The 20,425-nt window shown below is 43.5% G+C and overlaps 1 protein-coding gene across 3 annotated transcripts in view; it reads right to left on the bottom strand.

Moving 5' to 3' along the window:
- Positions 1 to 20,425, bottom strand: part of FNIP1 (folliculin interacting protein 1) — a 64,588-nt gene that overhangs the window by 14,790 nt on the left and 29,373 nt on the right. For 2 of the 3 annotated variants that reach the window (XM_054288201.1, XM_054288202.1), the window contains exons 3-11: positions 13,921 to 14,064; positions 9,574 to 9,674; positions 9,250 to 9,324; positions 8,652 to 8,743; positions 6,173 to 6,256; positions 5,091 to 5,162; positions 4,125 to 4,260; positions 3,395 to 3,596; positions 2,936 to 3,021 (exon numbers count right to left, since the gene is read on the bottom strand). In XM_054288201.1, coding sequence (XP_054144176.1) covers positions 2,936 to 3,021; positions 3,395 to 3,596; positions 4,125 to 4,260; positions 5,091 to 5,162; positions 6,173 to 6,256; positions 8,652 to 8,743; positions 9,250 to 9,324; positions 9,574 to 9,674; positions 13,921 to 14,064 — 992 coding nt within the window. The remainder of the gene's footprint in view (positions 1 to 2,935; positions 3,022 to 3,394; positions 3,597 to 4,124; positions 4,261 to 5,090; positions 5,163 to 6,172; positions 6,257 to 8,651; positions 8,744 to 9,249; positions 9,325 to 9,573; positions 9,675 to 13,920; positions 14,065 to 20,425) is intronic. The other variant, XM_054288203.1, reaches the window with a different exon arrangement.

Below are 20,425 nucleotides of genomic sequence, written 5' to 3' on the forward strand. Positions count from 1 at the left end.
AATTCACATACATTTGTTTCCTACCCTCATTCCATCCTTCCAAAGATGATTTTTCCTTAAAAAGGAACAACAAAACAAAGGCAATCCCCACTGCAGGGAATGCAGGAGCGGGGCTCCCCCACAACTCAGTGCCCGTGCTGGCACCACTGAGCACACTCAGTTCACAGCAGCATAAGCTGCTTAAAAATTACTGGCAGAAAATGGGATCAAATCTGTCTGCCAGCGAGCAGAGAGGTGTTTCCCCAGGCCCTGCCATCAGGGTTTCCTTGCCAGCCAGCATTTGTGCCGCACAGGTATTAGTCACATGCATAATCTGTGTTATCAATGTGCTGCGCTGGCCTCAGGGACTGGGGGAGCCAAAATGTTTATGCAAGTACAGTAGCTTATTTCCCAAGTCATGTGTCTGCACAGCTGACATCCACAGAGAGTTCTAAGCCTCTAAGTCAAGTGTTAATAGCTAAACCCATCAGTGCTTTAGAAAATTAAAAATTGCTGTAAAGTGACTGATGATGCAAAGGTAGGCCTGGAGCTGGGCACCAAACTGATGGCAAATTTATCAACAGCCTCCACTTGCAGAAGCAGCCTGGGCCTTTGAGAGAAGGCAGCTTTGTTTTCCAGCTTTGACCCAGCTCCCTTTTTGCAGGCAGTGGAGTGACCTACAGCCACAGCCCCTTCCCTGCAGAGGGGACTCTGGGGTGGCATGCTTCCTTCCCTGATCAGCAGGGCAGCACATCCCCCATGCCCACTGCTCTGAGGTTATTCTGATCACCAGATGAGTGCACATCAGCTACTCTTGAGCACCTCTGAAAATCTGGGGGGGTTTAAAGAAAAACAAACAAAAAATATTCTCCTTAAAACAACCAGACTGCAATGAGTTAAACCAGCAACAGGATTACATTTTAGAATCACCAGCCCACTGAAGTCAGCACCCTTCTTCCCTCCAGCACAATTTGCTAAGAGGACAGGAATCAACACAAGTCTCAGGTTCACCAAAGGACTCGTCTCCTGACTTCCCCGTGACTTCAGTGGGAAAGCAGACACCTAAAGAGATAATAGTGTCCTAAATGGGTTTGCTGAACCTGTGCCAAAGCATCTTTGCATCCACCTTTGGTATTTAAATATACCTCTCTCTTCTTACCAGACACATTGTGCATTGCTTTGAAAAGCAAGGGGGTCTTGCATGTCACAGAAATGAGGGTGACATGCATGTCACACATGTCACAGGGGCACAAGGACCCTGCCCAGACTGGGGGCACCAGCTGCTCCCCACCTCTGAATGCAATACCTTAAAAAACCCCAGCAAAACCCAAAATTGCCAAAGGCTGCTGCCCCAGGAAATTCATTTCTATGAAATTAAACTGGATTTAATTAACTTCATTACACTATTAAAGAGCAATATTTATATCACCATGGAAACCTCTGCACAGAACTGGTGGTTCAGCTCCAAGTGCTGGTTATGCAATGGCCATGTCATGGGAATGATCCCAGCTCCTGGTGAGCACTGAGTGCCAATCTCTGTCTGCTGGGACAGTGCTTTCTTCCTCACCCCATCCCAGCTCAGCACTGCTGAGTGTCCCTCCAGGAGGAAAAGCCAGCACAGGGGATTTGGCCCTTGTTTTCAGGGTTTTTTTCCTGCTTTTGACTTGGGATAGGGGCCCCTCCCCTCCCTCTGGAACTGTTTAACTTGGAAGGACAAAGGAGAACGGGCAAAGTCCGCTGAGTGTATCTTGAAGGGAATGTTTTGGGGGAAAGGTTTGGAAAACAGCTGGGGAGCTGCTGTTAACAGAGGGTGGGAAGGCACAGAAATGGCTCAGGGAGAGACTGGGAGGGGAGACAGGGCAGAGCTGTGGGAGTGGAGGAATCATTGTGGCTGCTCCGAGTTGCTGAACTTGTCTCAGGCCCCTGGGCTGGATCAGTGGCTCCCAGCAGTCATGAGCTCCCTCTGCTCCCTCTCTTGGCACAGCTTATCCCATCCACAGGCCCACGTGCTCCCTATTTTCTGCCTTCTGTCCCTACAGGACATATCCTCTCCCCTTCCTTGTGACTGCCTGGAGGTGAGCTTCTAAAAAACTTTAAAATACACTGTGCCTTCATCCTGCAGCACCACCCAATCTGTGGCATTCAGGTAAGAAAATTGTGGAAAAATAAGTGAGCCCTCAGGATCCCTCTCTGTTCAGTAAAATACATCCTGATGTCAGAAATTTCTTTTTATAACATCAGAGAGCTGTCTTCAATAATGTCTCTAAAAAGTAGCTCTACAGTGGTTGTAAAAGGAAGCACCCTGCCACTCCCATCTGAGAGGAGATGAATCACTCCAAACAGATGGATTTCATCTTAACTCCCTCCCCATGACTTCAACTATGGAAAGAAAATACAGCTAAATGCCAGGGATGTGCTTATCTGTGTTACTTTGTATAATAACTGCTGGACAGAGAGGCTCTGCAGGTACCAATAGCCAGAGATTACAGCACTGCATTTGACTGTGGGAAAAGACAGCTCTTCTCTTTCCTAACTGTTTTTCTGAAACACCTTTGGAGCACAGCTTAGAGAGGGGTGAGCTTTGCTCACACATCAGGACAATACACACTAGAGGAGGATTTCCAAAACAGGGCTTTGCAATGCTTTTCCCCCTCTCAACAGGCCACAAAAGACCATTCAGGAGGTCACTGGGAGCTTCCCTATCACCTAAAGCACAGAAAACCCTGAACATCTGTGCCCTGTTCACACAGGACTGATGGACACACACACACTTGGAAAAATCCAAAACCTCAGACACATTAGGATGGCTTGGTATCACCAGTCCTTTGCTGTACTGACTTTTGCAGGAGACTTTAGACATTTTAAGTTACTTATCCTGCACTAAGAAGATCCTTCTAAAACAGGCTCATGTGCTTTTGAAGAAAGAGACAGAAAGGACAGGAGACATGTGGCTCACCTGAACTCATTGAGGGCATCCACAATTCTGTTATATGCCAAACTCCGCTGGCTGGCATCAGCTGATCTCCGACTCATTTTCATGGCCTTGGAAACAATCATTAAACAGATAAGTAACACACAGCTACAGGAGCACAGAAAATGGAAAACCAAGTCATGTGCTTGACTTTATCTTTTGTTCAACAGGTCATGCAAATAATTCTTTTAAGTGATAAAGTGACGGTCCAAGTGCCAACTTTCCCATCTGAGGGAAGACAGGTGAGGCATATTTGCAGCTTCTGCTTCTTTTGTGCTTTTCACCATTCAAGGTATAAAACTCAAAGTTTTAACTGCAGTGATGCAATTCCCACACCCAACATCAAGTTGATCCCACTTTTGTAACTAGCAACAGGAGTTAGAAATTAATCTGACAGGGCTGGGAGAACATACACAAGTGCAAGAAGCCAAAGCAATTGTTTACCTGTTCTATTGCACTCTTCAGTTTGTTCATGTGACTCTCAAAAAGAGGGAAGTGTGAAAAAAAGAACTCGTTAAATTTGTTGTTTTCATCTTCATCTCTTGAGAGTGAAAAAATAACCCCAATTGCTATTTTCTTCTTCCTAACAATTCCTGGGTTTGGACCAGAGCTGTCATCTGACAAGTTGAAGCTTTCATCCATGGACCTTGGGGCAGGAACAAAAGGGAAAGTTAATGTAATCCACTGCTTAAAGTTGTACTTTGTACTTTGGTTTCCTGTGTGATTCAGTTCTTGAACATTTAACTTCAACAAATACCTTTTGCTGAATGTGTTGTCAAATCATCATCTTTGATAACAACCCCTTTGTGATTTTTTACAAACAACTATTAATTGATTCTGCAATCACAAAACTCTGGAACCAGATTCGAAGTGTTTGTAGGATCTGAATATGATATTCTAGTTCTCTCCTATACCTGCCAAGAATTTGTGCTTTGAGTATGATATTAGGGCTTCTTATCCTGAAAACTACAGCCTACAGATTTCCATGTTGCTGAAGGCTTTCCAATTAGTGAAAAAACATTGAATGCCATGAGGCACACAGAGACTAAAAAAGATCAGCCTGACTTACACCTCTAAATACCCCAGTGAAAGCATCAGCAAGGGCAGATGCACACATGCAAGAGCAGAATGAGTGGTGTGTGGGCAGCAAGCAGCCCTGGCACGGCCAGCTCACCATCGGGGGAAGACGCCGTTCTCCAGGCTGGTGGTCTGGCTGCGCCGCCAGCGCCGCTGGTAGCTGCTGGCACAGCTCTTGTTGAACGAGGAGCCCGGGGACGGGAACGGGGTGATGAGCAGGCTGCTGAGAGATGCTGCAACAACAAGAGCAATAAAAACCTCTCCAGAAAAAAGAGCATTCGGAATATAACACCAGCAACTAAACCGAGTCTCTCAGGAGATACTGATGTTGCTTCTCAAGCGCCTTCTCTTTTGCTTATCTATGTTTTGAATATAAAAATAACCAGTTTATAATGACATTAACAAGCCATACAAGCATGACAAGGGTGGGACAGTCCTGCTGATTTACATAATAGGTAATGCACAGGATGCACCTTGCTCAGCAACCTGAGTATCAGGAAATAAATTCCTTGTGGAAAGGAGTAGTGTTGATCACATCCTTTAACAGCCTTTACAATTCTAGCCCAAGTGTTCAACATCCTGAATTTGGAGGGAGGAAAGGGGTGTTGTTGAAGCCAATTCATGTTTTAACATCACCATCATAGGAACACAGAATCACAGAATGATTTGGGTAGAAAGGGATCTGAAAGCTCATCTCATTCCATCTCCTGCCATGGGCAGGGACACCTTTCACTAGACCAGGTTGCTCCAAGCCCCATCCAACCTGGCCTCCTGGATTTGGAAAGGAGATGACAGCAAGTATTGTTTAGAAATGCTGCAAGCTCATTTCAATATTTAATCTGCCTTGCTTATTAGCAGCTTGTTTAATAAAAGACACTGCTGTCAGGTTACTGTGAGGTGCCCTCAACACCTGCACCACCTGGACCTGTACAGAGAGGTGTCATTAATGTCACAGAGCACACCAGAACAATCCCATTTCAGCACTACTTCATGATGTGCAGAGATCCCAAAATAAATGAATATTTTTGGAGTTTACAGGGTTAACACATGGAACTGCCATTACCAGATCTTGCTATCCCGCTGTCTCTGTCCTCGTTCTGCTCCCTCCCAGGCATATCCATAGGGTTGCTGTGAACTGTAAAACAAGGAATACCAATTAGCAGGGGAATGTACAGTTCCTTTCTTGTTTGCAGATCTCCATGTAATTAATGAAACAAAAACATGCTCATTAATTCAGATCAACAGCACCGCACAAGGCCATCACCAAGAAAGGCTGCTTAGCTGAACAAACCAAAACACTTACCTGAGAAGCCTGTATAGGTTTTTCTCAAGTCCATACACCTATTTTAGTGCAAAATCAGGACTGGACTTTGTTTCTTTGCAAAGATAATTTTCAATAAAATTTTATTGCACAAAGAGGATGCTGGTCACATTTGCAGTACTCAGTGTATAAGCAAAAACTCACCAAAACTCAAAATAAACACAACTTCATTCCTATACCAGCTTTCTCAGGTATTCAACATGTATTTTTAAAGGAATTTTGAATGCTGTCTTTAAGAAATGGATACTTTTAAGTTGTGAGCAGTGCATTGGTTGTTCAACTAAGCTGTAAGCTGTCCAGATTCACAGTCTGCATACAGACAAGATCAAAGGTGTGTCAGGCTCAACAGTCTTTAAATGTGATATATTTTACAAATATTTGTGTGAAATAAAGCTACTCAGCCATGAAAATAAGATCCACTAAAAGCAAGAAATGTCCACTTTGAATTAACCTAATTTAGCTCTAATTTTTACAGTTTGGTTGAAACCAATCCAGATCAAAATAACTTGACATCATTGTGAAATATTATCTCCATAAATATTAATTCCATATTTAAATATTTAAGTTTCCAAAACAGAACAACACAGACAATCCCAAAGAGGACTATTAAATGCCTGCTGTCCTTTGGGGATTTACGGAATGTGTCCAGAAAGGTAAGGGAGCAAACACCACTGTCCATTTTATTATTTTCTTTTTTTATTATTATTACTTTTTCATTTTTTTATTAATATGAGATCTTATTTGCAGGGCTAAACTACAACTCCACAGAGTTTGTCACCCCAGCTAGACTAGCCCCACAGCACAGCACACAGCACACAGCAAACCTGCAAAGAAAGAGGCGCTCCGGATGAGGCGGAGCGGACCTTGCTCTGAGAATGCCCGCCTGGGGCTGCAAAGCTGGGAAAGACCTACATGGCAAAACGTAAAATACACATCAGAGAATGAGGTTAGTAAAGCAGAACAGTCCATAGGGAGGGGGCCAGGGCAGGGAAAGGTTTGAGCCAACATAAATGCAGAGTAACACAGGCAGGAGAACAGCTCTGAGGCTTTACCAGAACGCTGATGTGAGGGTGAGTCTCACAGCTGGGCTATACAGCATTTACAGTTTATAATAATAGACCCAGCTTTCCACTGTCTCCCATACAAGGATGGGGTTTCTCAAAGGGCTTTTTTTTTAATTTTAAGGTTGAAAAATGATTAATTTATGCAGGCTCAAAGCCTAACTTGACCACAAACAGGAGATTCATCACAGAGTATAATGTTTGTTTTAACATCCACACTGGTGGGGTGCCTGGGAACACTGCTTCTGAAGAGGAGGAGGAAGGGGAGAAAGAAGGCAGGAATTCATCTTAGTAGAACCAACAGAATATTATAGGCTGAAGTAGTTCTGAGAATAGTCAGTACATAAGTTGAGTGAAATGATCACATAGAAAATAAATGTTAGCAGTCTCAGTAGTGCATTTTAAAAGTAATACTGGATTATAGATTTACCAGGGAAACAGTGTATTTACTGTACATAGAGCCAGAAAAAACACGTAAGTACTTTTAAAGAGTTAACTGCCAGTCCCTCTCCTATATTTGAAGCCCATGCTCACTCCAAGTTTTCTGATTATACAAAACACAAAGGCTGCACCTCAAAGCTCCTTCCTTTCTCTCAGGCCTCCAGTCATTAAAGGGAACACATGACCAGGGCTGCTTTGGTTTTTTTTAACCAGCACATGTGAAAAAAGCACCTTGTAAACAGTTCCCAGCCAAAACACATAAACCCTCCTCCTGTCAGAGGTGAGTGAGGAGCAGTCTCTGCTGCTGAGCACAGTTGTTGGAAATGCTGCAGTTACAGATTAACTCCTCTCCCTGCTTTAGCTTTACCTAGGGTTCCCTCTGTACTCAAATGGGAACTGTAAACAAACACTGTTGAAAACTTGTGCAGCTCAATCACAAAGAAAACTCCAGCATCCACTTCTTGCTGACAACCTTGTGCCTCTTGCCACACACCCAGGTGGTGCCCACAGCTCCTGCTCGGTTCTTGGGGCAGTCACCAGGGTCACCTCACAGCTGGACACAGGGAACAGGTGGCACTGACTACACCTGAATCACCCCATGCCTAAGAGCTGCTTTATCTGAACTGGAACTTGCAGTTTAGATCTAATGCTACAGCACACTCCTGCCAGGCACAAACCACAGCAAAAGCTAACAGTAGATGAAGGTGATCTCCTGTCTCTTAAATCAGGCACCACATTCACTGCAAAAATCACAACTGAAGCCTGAAAGGATGGTGGGAAATGCATTTGTAGGTTGTAACTGGTTTCCCTTACAAATGGACTACTGCAAATTATTTTAGTGAGGTATATACAGCCATGAGCTTGAGCAGGATTTAAGCCCATGCCTGGGCACAGTCTTAGCAAAGTCAATGTGAAGGAAAGCAGTAAACAGCCCTAAGATCTAGAACCACATCAGAGTCAGAAACCCATTTAAGAGTATCACAGTCATCAAATATACCCCTTACTTCCAACCCTATAAAAGCATATTTTACATACAGCAGTTTCCTGGAAAGCAATTGTGAAAATAACCCCCTTATTCCACCTACAACAGACATTTGTTTGGCAAGTCAACAATCAAAATGAACAGAAAGGGAGGAGAGAGCCATGGATCAGGCTGCTACACTGGACAACCAAGCACTTAAGTCCAGTCCTATCTGCTCTACTGTTCCAAGAGGAAAAGACAAGACCTTTGTTATCTAATGTTCATGGAGCCTCCACCCACAGGACTGAGGACACCAGATGGTTTCTCAAGACTGCTTAGCTGCCATGGTCAGCCAGAGGAGAGAACACACAGATATTCTGTCTAATCTGATCCAAAGCTGCAGCTCAGCTGTGCAAGGTTAACTGAGACTCGTACAGGACACACAGCCACAAGTGCTCAGGTAGGCAGAGTACAGAGCAGAATGAGAATTATTAATGGCAATAAAACCAGGGAACTGAGCCAGGCTGAATCAGTCCTGCCTGATCAGAGATATGCTCTTCAGGAATTTCTACAGAATGTTATTTTCCAACATTTTCTGTATTTGAACTTAAATATATATAAATATTTCTATTATGTATTTTGTATACACATATGCAGCTGTGTATACTGAATAACTGCTAATTCCCTGAACAGTCCAAGTTATTCTCCTCCAAGCTCCATCAGCATTAACTTTCTATTACATCTTTAGCTTTTTTAAAATTTATTTAAAAGATTTGCATGTTCTAGAATCTATGTTTATTCAATTAAAGATATCAGCAAATAAAATCTGTTTGCAATTACCTATATTCCCAAGAAGTCCATTCATAATTGTACTGTGGTCAGGCTTTAATGTATTGCTGTCTTGATTAATGAACTCAAGACTGTCCTGCAACCTATAACAAACATAAAACATAACAAAACCAGTGATTTGTATTTCAGTAAAATAGAGAGAGAGTTCATTATAGCCAAAATGGAACAGATAATGTAAAAACACAGGCTTCTACTGGAAAAAACTTTCATAGCCTAAGCCACGTCTTCAGGTGGGTCACTTAATAACAGAAAACAGATATTTTTGTAACATATTTTTATAATATTTTTTTATTTTGATATTTTTGTATTTTTCTTCATCTTGGACTGAATCCCCAAGGTTGCAGGCTCGGTACTTTTGTATCTTACAGTATCAAGCTTCACCATATCAGCATGGAAGGAATGGTTCATTCATTCCCTTAGAGCCAGCTGAGGTGAAGACAACCATGAGGGAAAGGTGAGGACACCACTGACAGAATGCAGCAGAGAGTTTTTTTTTTTAGAGGAAGAATCTGGAGGGTCCAAAGAAGGTCCCGTGTGTCCTTGCATTCACCTCTTTCTGTGCAATAGCTACAAGGGGCAGGGCACTCACGTGTTCAGGCTGCCGTAGATGCTGCTGCCCGTGCGAGCTGTGAACACCTTGCTGAGCATGAGCTGGGGAGGGGAGCTGGGGAACAGGAGGGAGATGTCAGTCACAAACAGTGCCACGACAGGCTTTGCCTTCCATTTCACAGCCCTCCAGATTTTATTGACCTTAACGCGACATAACAGCCTTGTATTTCAAAAATGACATCAGACTGACTTTAAAGCAAACACAGAAATCCATTTTACTCTGCACTTGTGCCATTCAGTTCACTGTTTATAGCACTAAGGAGTGAATCTTCTGAAAACACCTGCAGCAAAAAGTTCATCTTACCGGATCTGATGGATTTTCAATGTGGAGCCCTTGTAGCTCATGGCCACAGAGCCAAACATCATCTCTCCAAGCATGTTGGCATCCGAGGAGCACCGAGAACCCTGCAAAAAATCAAACCCACCAAGGTTTGGTTTTAAGCATTTTAGAGGCACACTTCTAGTAAGACAACACACAAGAGAGAAAATATTCCTTATTTAAAAGATAAATATGCAAAATATCTTGCTGGAACACTGTTGAACATGGAAAGTTGAACAGTTTAATCCAGATAATGCTAACAGAGAAAGTGATCTTCACTGGCTGTGAGCTCAACCCTAAAGCCATGCAACAAACCAAACCCACCTAGGTGAGGGGAAGCAGATTCCAACAGCACCGACCCAGGGGACCAAACTTTTAACAATGTGTTAACACACCTCACTGAATTAAGCCTAAACCTTGCTCCTGCTTGACAAGAAGAATCAGCAGTTCATTGGAGATGTTAGACTGTGCAATGGAGCCAAATTGGACCAATGTTTACTTGACAAAGACTGAATCATAACTTATCGATGGATGATATTTTATATGGGATGAATCTCTCCCTGGTGCTTCTGTGATGGCACCAGGAAAGAGCTGCAGCATCACATTAGATGCCAGGCTACAGTGGTGCAATTCCTGCTTCTCTGGTGGCAGGAGCTTGCTGTAAGGCACACAGGCTAAATACCAAGGAGCAAAGTCACTATGCTGCATCACTGGCTAGGGCAAATTCTGCAAACAAAACCCTAAAATTAAAAAATTACTCAGGGCAATCAACTGGAGACAACTGCTCTGCAGACAGACTTCTAATTTGTGTGTTTTCAATGACTGTGATTACTGTCCCTTTGTCCAGGGCTGTTTCACCTGCAGGCCAGCAGAGTGTAAGTGCTGGGTCTCCACTTGTGCCTTGCCCTGAATAATTTAAAATGTGGTGATCACTCCCTAACAGAGCTCAGCCAGTTCTCAGGTGAGGTGGTTTGGCACTGTGCAAAAGAGCAACACATTTCCTTCAAAGTGTGTGATAGCATGTCATTACTCCATTCCCTGGAGAAATCCTTCTAAAAGGTCCCTTAAACCCCTCACAGAAATAACCCTGATGGAAGATGCTCAGTGCATCTCCATATTCCTCTGAACAAACCAGAATCCTGAGTAACCATGTATTCTACACAGGACTGAAGTACAGAATGGCAGAATGGTTTGGGTTGGAAGGGACCTGGAAGCTCATCCAGTTCCACCCCCTGCCATGGGCAGGGACACCTCCCAGGTTGCTCCAAGCCCAGTCCAGCCTGGCCTGGGACATTTCCAGGGGTAGGGCAGCCACAGCTTCCCTGGGCAGCCTGTGCCAGTATCAGACAGTGAGCCTGGAGCACCACCAAGGACAGGGTGTCCCCACCACAGACCCCTGCAGGCAGCAAGAACAGCTGAGAACATCCCACTCAGTGCTCCTGCTCACACCAGCCCACAGAACAAGGGCAGGAACAGGGAAATGCTCATCAGCCAAAAGGCAGCACACTCACAACGTTTCTCAATTTTTAGTTCTTTTCAAGCACTCTCAATTAAGCTGATGATACTTTTAACAGCCATGCTTTTAACCTCTGGAATCTATCCCTGCAAGGAGAGGGGATGACTGAAAGCAGAAACCACAACTGTAAAAACGAGGGCACAACTCCAAGGTTTGTAAGTGTTCAGTGACAGGACAAAAGCTGATCATTAGCTGGGCCTCAGTGAAATTTCCCTCTCTGCCTCCCAGGACATCCCACTGCTCAGGTGCACTGTAGGCAGTACTGGAAAAACTAGAATTTAAAACCAGTCAGTATGAACCAGCAGCTCCAAGGAAATCTCAGCATAGATGTTAATGACTCCTGGAAATAACAGGTTTGCCAGCATCACAAAATCCTGTCTTAAGAACACTGCAAATTATTTCAGCCTCATGCTATGATTGTTGTTTTTAAATCTGTTGCAGATCTCCAAATGAAGGACACAATTCTGATTAAATGCCAAGCCCTTGATGTGGGTTTTGATTTCAACTTTCTGCTGTTGTGAAAATATAATTCTAAAGCTCAGTAAAAATACTTTATCTTAAAGTATTGATTTTCTTTGTCAGACAGCCAAATTAAAGTGAAAATCAGCTGCTTTCAAATTTAATTATAGGGGTTTCCCTTTCCTCTGAAAGACAGACAAGCCCTGCTGAAGGCAAAGAGTGTGATAAGATGAGCCCATGGCCTGTTCAGTCTGGCATTTCCTCTACAATTAATAACAGTAATTTTGCCATGCATAACCAAAGGCACATATTTTATGCATTTAGTATGGAAACACTGTTACAGCTCAGCTCTTTGGGCCTCTAATGCTGCAAAACTCAGGTCACTCAAGACCAAAGCAGAGTACAACCAACTGGGGAAAGGGGTTAAATATTAAAAACTCAAACAAAAAGTAGCCAAGGAGCATCTGGCAAGAAGGGCACAGCCTGGGGCACTGACAGCCTGGACACAAACCAACTCCTCAGGTCACAGTTTAGAGTTCCTACAAAAACTGATCACAAAATACCCACAAGTGTTTGTGATTGCACATTAGCATATTAGAGGTAGTAACATGTGCATGATTTGGAAATGACATTTCTGAACATATTTACAGCTTTTAATACTCCCTTTACTGTACATATTGTCCTGTCAATAACTAAGTATATCTGTAAATTGGCAATATATATATCCTTCAATATATATGTATTAAGGATACATACATACATATATATATATATATATATCTCCTTAAAAAGGCAATAAGGAAATAAGTGTTAAATATGGTAAATATGGGACATAATTACAAATATGGAACCCTGGAACAAATCCTATTTCACCTTGCAATTAAAGTTGCTTATATATAATCAAAGTGTATTTAAACAAGAAAACATAAAGCAGTATTTTAAAAACCCCATGGTATTATATTATTTGAACTTCCATTTTACAGACTTACAAAAAACAAACAAGAGAATTTATAAATACTCCAATAAGTAACCTCTGAGGCTACAGACACAGCAGTTAGAACATAGGAAATGCCAGGCTGAGTGAAGTCTGGACAAACTTACTCTGGCCCTTCTGCATACCCAATACTATATTTTATTGCACATTAAAGAATTCTTGTATTTTTGTCTCTCTGCTCATTTGCTGGGGTAGCCTGGATGGAGTCTGATGAATGCAGTAGATAGTTCACAATAAATATGCTGTGGAAGACCAACTTCAGCTGGAAGTGTGTGGCACAGTGCCACTGAGATTTCAGTTCAGCTCAGTAACATTTTGAGTGAGTGATACACATGAGGAAATGGGAACTTCAAAAGGAAAACTTTCCACAGCTTTAAAATGCACCCTCATGCCAAACACTAAAATTCATTTTCTTTAGTAGCTCTGAGCATTGTTTGCAGAGAGCCTGCTCTGGAGCAGAGCCAGGTTCTGGGAGTGGGGGGCATGGTTTTCCTTGGGCACACAGTGCACAAAGGAGGTTGCTTTGTGCTGGAAGGGAGCTGCTGACAGAAACATCTCTGCCTTTCATAACCACAGTAAATGCCCTGCCAGGAAGGGAGGAACGGAAAACAGATCTTCAGCCACCTTACCCAAGCTGTGGAAAAGAGTGTGATGAGACAGAGAAAACAAGAATACACAGCTTGCCAAATATAGCAGGAGTTAACGTGACAGTAGGAAAGTCAGCACTGGAAGCTTCTTCACTTCTATCTATGGGAGATTAAGACATCAGTAGTATTGTACTCCAGAGCAGGTTGTGGAGATAGCAGCTTCCCTCAAACACACAATTACTTCATTACAAAGAGTGAAAAGGGCTTAGTTCTATTTTAGGGTGGCTTAATATAAAACACTTGTGATCTGTGGAAGGAGAGATGACAAAAATATATCCATGTCAGATGACTCTAGCTACTCTCATGGCCAAAATCTCTTATATAAAATGGAATTCAAGTGCACCAAATCCCTTAAAAAGCTGTTACACAGACCGTCCCTACAGACAATGTTATTTCTGTGGCATTTGACAATGAAATAGACTACTCCATCTACACCACGACATTTATGCCTGATCACACCAAATGAGTGTTATCACCCGGGTCACGAAATAGAACAAATGCCCTGGAGAAATCACTGCCATTCAAGACATCCCAAGAGAACCAGCTGGCTGGTTTTAGACTTGATAATACCCAAAGCTGCAGTGTTAAACATTCCTGAGTCACCCAAGGTCTTGGTTCTCACTGCTCTCCACTGCCAGCCTCTCATTTCAAGTACTTTAAAACAGTCATGCCTCACCTGCTGTTAGCATCTGACACGGAAAAAAAAAGTGACTCACCTGGTATTTTGGGCATTGCTCTTTTGGATCAGAAAACGAGGAGGATGAATTGATTGAACTATCCAAGGAAGAAGAGCTGTCTCCTCCAGGCTTTAGCTGGCAACACTTCCCAAAAACTCTCACCTGAGCATCACTGCAGAGTTTCTGAAATAAAGACAACACACGTGACACACTAAGTCCAATGACCTGAAATCATTGTTAGTATCATTGTACTTACCTATTCAAGTAAGATATTTAACAGCTGAAAGGCTCATGCCCCACGAAACAGGTAATAGAACATATACCCATATCTCTGCAGCCTGGCTGTCCAAAGGAAAGCTGAGCTCTCTTACTTCCAATTAGCCAGAAGCCAAGAGGTCACTACAACTCCATCTCCCTAAGTAGACTTTTTTAGACCCAGGATTAGGAGAGAGGATGGTACCAAAGCATTTAAAGGAAGGATGGCAATGTCCACCTTACTCCCTGTGCCTGCCAGAGTGGAGATGACACAGGAGTGTAAGCAGCAGCTCACCATTAATTATCAAGAAAGAATAACACAGAATTCAGAAGATTCATGTTACAAGAGCAAGTGGAGAGAAAAGATCCTATTTTTCACAGATCTCTCCCTAACTGTGTCTAAGCCCCCTAGACTTTCTCAAGAATGGCACAGAGGTGACACATTCCTTACGTTTTCTGTATGAGGGAATTGTGAGGCTGAAAACGGACAACACCGAAAAACACAATGCTACAGAGAAGGCAGAAAATATTCACAAAATTATGAAGAATCAATCCAAAAGGTAAATTTTGATAGAGATTCAGACAAAAAGCAGAGAAAAGAGGGCCCAGATGGAGCTGCAACTGATGTACAGAATGGGCAGGATCTGTGTTCACTCTACACTCAGAGAATTATCAATGACTAGCATGGGAGATGCTTTACTATGTTCCATTCACTATTTAAAAGCATTTGTGATTTCCCTTGAGAATGCCAGCATCCCAAGCAGAATCAGCATCCACCAAGTTAATGCAGTTTACACAGCACTGGCACTGCCAACCCTCCTCACCTAAAGATCTCAATGTATTTTTCACACACTCGTTACACTTCAGCACACCCCCGTAAGGTTGGCATTATTTACATCTGCTGGTAGGCAGCACTAGGAGACAGAAATAGTCCACACTGCTCAAAATTCCACACTAACTCTGCCCTAAGACTTCCTTAATTACCATTTCCTACACAATCACCAAACCAGTAAGAGCAAGCTGGAAGCAAACCCTGCTGAAAGGAAGGTTTAAGGACAGATGGGAACACAGAAGTGCTGTTATATGTCACAGCTTCATGTCTGGACTCACAGCTCCCTGCCACAAGCTTCCTCTTCATCCAAAAACATGGCCATGTCTCAACTTTTAAGGAAAAGGCATAAAGAAAAGTGTGAGATAGCCAAGGCACACATTAGTATCTCCACAACTGCTCAATAATCAGCAATGGCTGTTGGAAAAGATGACTGGCCTCACTGCTGTGGAGGGATGGGAGTCCCATGCCTCTGTCCTAGGTTGTCCAGATTATTTTTTTTAGGGACAGGTGATTTAAATTTGGCCCTAACTGTGGTTCAGCAAAGCAGCAGAAAATAGCCAGGATTATAAAGCCCCACGTGGCAGCCTTCGCTGCTGCTCCCTTAGAGAGCTGCTGCCACAGAAAGCCTCAAGGAAAAAATGTGCAGAGGAATTAGTAACAGAGGGGAGGGAAGTGTTCACTTTCCCCCAGCCCTGTCAGCTTTCCTGACACACAGCAGTGTCCTCTCCTTTCCACACACTGGAGAGCTCACTGAAATCCTGCAGTATGCAGATTTGCTAATGGCTGCTGAGGATGTGGGGCTTGAGCACAGTGCACAATGGCTGGAACATGTGAACGATCATCATATGACTTCAGTAGGAGCTCGTGAACTAGAATTGCATTTTATCTCTGACACAAACAACAATGTCCTAGGCTAGGCAAGCATCATGTGATAAAACCACATACAATCCACAGGGTTACAGCAGCTTTTGCAGGCAAACCACATTTCAGCTTGCATTTTCCATCAGATGTTGAAAGTTCCTTCTAAAATGTTACAATTATAACTAAGCTTCCTTGAGACTGTAGAAATGCATTTACTGACTTTACAAGAGAAAATAAAATTCTGTGCATTAAAAAGAACAGGCTGAGTTTGCAAATCAATTGCTTTTGCATAATTTCTTCTCATTGTCACTGCATTTTTCTGCACAGCAGCTTTTCCCAGATCCACTGGGTGGTCGGGTAACTTGCAGTAATAGTTGCCTAATTTAAATAGCAAACCAGGAAAATGGCTGTTTGGTCTTTGCAGTGGAGTTTAATGAACCAAAACTCCTGCAAGGAGTCTTTAAATGAGGTCAGAATCTTTCAGCTCTCACTTTTCAGACCCTTGTGAACAGTAAATCCCTCCTAAAATGCAGATCACTGACGAATTTTGGTGTTTGCTCTTTCACAAACTTAGCATGTGTTTAAGATTAACTCCTTGGACAATGAAATCAAGTACTTGCAGTGACCCTCCCCTCAGCAATTTCTGACTTCAAATGTCAATGAAATTTTAGATGCTACAAATCTCAAGATATTATCCATCAAAGGAGTAGGATTACTTGCATTCCCACATGATATTCCAAAGATATTCAAGCCAGGCTTCCAAAAATAAAAAAGTAACCTCATTATTTAAGAACTGTACAAGGGAAAGTTTCAAAGCTGTGAATTTTCTTCCCAATTATTGCATCAAATCTGATCCCTGGGCAGGGTGGTGCTGGAGTGCTCTGAAATGCCCATTTTTGCTGGAGAGCAGAACATCTGCTGGAAGGATGCCTCTGCTCCTGGCTGCCACCCTGCTCTCCCCGCTGGGGTCACACTCTGTTCTCTCCCTGCCAGCTCACTGCAGATGCCACCCAGCTCCAAACACTTCTGGCAGTGCCAGTTCTGACATTAGAGGTCATCATTGCTGAAAGTCTTGGAGACCTATCAGGCAGATCTGAAGATAACTTAAAGTAAAATGTCTTTATAGGGAACAGGGTACAAAGTCATTTTCTTCCTCAGTTCCTCTTCTGGAGTCTCTTTTCTCCACATCTGTGAGCAAAGCCTTTTAACTCTTTGACACAAACTCTCTGTTCTCCTCAGCAAGGGGAAAAAACATGCCCAGTGCTGTGAATAGGAAGAGGAATTTCTGCTGGGCAGGTTTTGCTTTGGGGATAACAAGAAAGTTGAAAGGAGCCTGGTGTGTTGAAATAAATCAGAGTCTGTGTAGGTGTGTTAGGGCTGTGACTGAGTGACAGAAGGGAAAAGAAATGTCATCATATGTTTTACTCTTTTTTACCTCTCTGCAACAGCAGGTGCTCAAATACCACTGTGGTGGCAGTGATAGAGAAATCTCTATTTCCAAGCAAAGTTGCTACTCTTCAAGAGATCTGTTCCTCATTTTCAAAACAGGCTTTCCAGAATAAAAAATATTTCAAAACAGATAAATTAACTCTTCTGCTGTATTAATATGAGTTGGTCTGTATGTGCAATAAAATGTATGTATCCACCTAACACATGGGAGTAAATTGAACAGGCACTCATTCCTCCCCTTCAAGTGCTCACGTAAAAATCCAGACATCTTTCTTAAAATGCAGCTGCCAAGTGCTGCAATTTGCCTTTATTTCTAGAGTTGTTGAGTTCCTCTATTACTCAGAGGTCAGTGAAAGAAGTCAAGACAACCCTGTGCTCCCTTACTCCACTAGTATTTTTCCATGTCTGTTTAGAGAGAATAAGCTGAGCTAAGAAGGTGGGACTTGATCTCTGTGCTTACAGCTTTATCCATCTGCTCCACTCTGCTCAGACAGAGTCCAGAGTCTCCATTTCACACAACTCACCTAAAAGCAAAAGGCTCACTATCCAATTACTAATCCCTCAAAGCAATTTGCTGTTCAACATTTATCCAGAGCTGAAGTCTGTCAGAACACGTGGCTAATCCTGGCTTGTTTCAAGCAGCATGCCATTTCTCTACTTTGGGATAAATATGACATTCAGAGTAAAAGAAATTGACACTGAAGGAGATCAAGTATCATATGACCTTTTAGAGAAATTATTCACAGATAAAGACAACTAGTGGAAGAGGTGAACTTTGCATTCTCCAAATTGAACTTCACTAAGGCACCTCTACATCTCAAATTCTGTACCCTAGGTCTCTCATTTCATCAGAACACCAAAACAAATGCTATTTCTGAAAACCTTCCTCTGCCTCTGGGTCCTGGCAACAAGTCACTGCCCTTCTCTGATTCCTTGTCTCTCCCCCTTTCCTACCACATGCCCAAACTCTAGATCTCTGCTCAGCACAGTGCAGTTTGAGTCCTTCCTTTTTGTTCCTCCCTTCTCTTCCTCATGGTCCCTTGACAGCTCCCCTTCCTCCCTGTACTTCAAACCTTCCTCTAGGCTGATCTTCAAACTCAGGAAATCTTTTAGCTCTTACATATCCCATCAGCACCTCTTTCCAGCCAGATCCCCAATGTTAACCACTCTATTGTCATAAATCCCCACTGGACAACACAGAAAGGAAAATGAGCATTAAAATGAGACAGTTAATCCCTGTCCCACTTTGCCTGCTCCAAGGGAAGCCATGATCCAAGGTTCCCCTTTTCAGCTTCTTCTTTACTTCACTCCCCACTCCTCCCTCCTGGCACCATTCCTGGCATCCTTATCCCAATCAACTACCAGCCCTTGGAGGCAAACTCCTCATCTTCAGCTGGCCTTTGCACACTGGCAGTTATGGGGACATAATTCCTGCACCACACAGTAAAACACAAGCCAGCCCTAGCAGGAGCTGAGTATGGATGCAGTGTCAAGGTTGGGAAGCCAACCAAGCACAGGGAAAGGCAGAGTGAGGCTGACAGCCCAGCACTGCCTGCCCACCTGGCTGCTGCACCTTAAGCAGGAAAAGGAGCTGCCTGTTGTGCTTATTTGAAATTCAAAGGAGGCCTGGTGCCACAGTTTTTTGAGGAGCACACCTGTGTTCACACACAGCTCCTGGTTCAGGCACTCAGTACAGCCCAGGGCACTGGGAGGAGAGCAGGGCTGATGGCACCTGGGAGCAGAGAGCAGGAAAGGAGGTGTCACAGCAAGAGGAGCAGATGAACACAGAACGTAACAGAAGAAACCAGTCATAGGTTGTAACATTATCACCTGCACATCAAGTAACACAGTCTCATTAGAAATGAGATACTTACTGCTATGAAGAATGAAAAAAATAACTTTAGAGAGGAGACAGTGGCTCAAACCCACAAGCTTCCCCATAGAAGTTCTTGGATGCCCAAAAATCCAAGGGATGTGGGTGCTTGGGTGGGGACAGAGGCTGTTCAGTAAAGCCATCAGTAATGCCTCTTCCTCCTAGCACAGGCTGCCCTGTACAGTCAGCGTGCAAATGGCTGCTCTGATGCATTTGCTCATGACCTAGTGCCACAGGGCTGCAAGGGGCAGCCACTCTCTCTCTGGGATACCCTGGCAGAACTCACACACTCCATTTTCTGATGCTCAGGAGACAGCAGCTTTTCCCCTCTGCTTCCAGAGCCCAGCTGATCAATAGCCCATGCCCTGGAAAGCTGGGGAAGGACCTCTCCTGCTCAGCACCAAAAAAGGTATAGGACTCACAAAGGGGATCTCTCTGCCTCCCACATGCAAAGTGCCCACAGCTGCCCGAGGCAGATCTGTGCCTGGCACAGCCTTGGGCCAACATTCCCGGTGTGGGGAATGGCCTGCAGCCCTCCTCCCTCACCAGGCTGCTGCTCAGCCTCCCTGGCACGTTTAACTCCAGCAAGGCTGGGGGAATCATCACTTCTCCTGAGCAATCAGAATATTGGAATGGCCACTGCAAACTCCTGACTGCCTTCAATGTCCTGCTGTGCAAAACCCTCCCCAAACTCTTGTCTATTTAATATTTACCTTTACTGAAGGCATGAAGAGGCTGAATTAACATCCAATGAAAACAAAAGGTCCTTATTTGTGTTATAGCCACATTTCCCTCACAGGTAAGATGAACCTACTAATGCTTTACTAAGGAGAGCCCAGCTTGGTGTGAGCACAAACTCAGCAGTTTTCACTGGTCGAAAATCCAGAGCTTACTGTTTTATTTCTTGAAACATCTGTGTCTGCAAAGATTTTCTCTGACATTCCTTAAATCTTATGACCACACCCTCCCTTACAGAATTCAAATGCCTGAGCCACATTCAACCTTGGCCCATCACACAACTTTTAACATATGTAGGGATTATACACATAAAACAGACCAAAATACATCTCACCTTGCAGGCATACAACTCTTAAATTATAATTGCTTTCTTGTCTGATGAACAACAGAAAATGGGAACTGAGGAGCACAGCACCATAAAGCAAAGTGAAGCCCTCTTGATTCTCTGTGCTAGACTGCTTTGACTTGAACCAGAACACTCTGGCCACTGCCAGGCACTCTTCCAAATGTCTCCCTCGTGTTATTTGTAGATCCAG

The sequence above is a fragment of the Melozone crissalis genome, unplaced genomic scaffold (genome assembly GCF_028551555.1).
Source record: "Melozone crissalis strain CALT ecotype California unplaced genomic scaffold, PUWL_Pcris_2 ptg000061l_1, whole genome shotgun sequence".
NCBI lineage: Eukaryota > Metazoa > Chordata > Aves > Passeriformes > Passerellidae > Melozone > Melozone crissalis.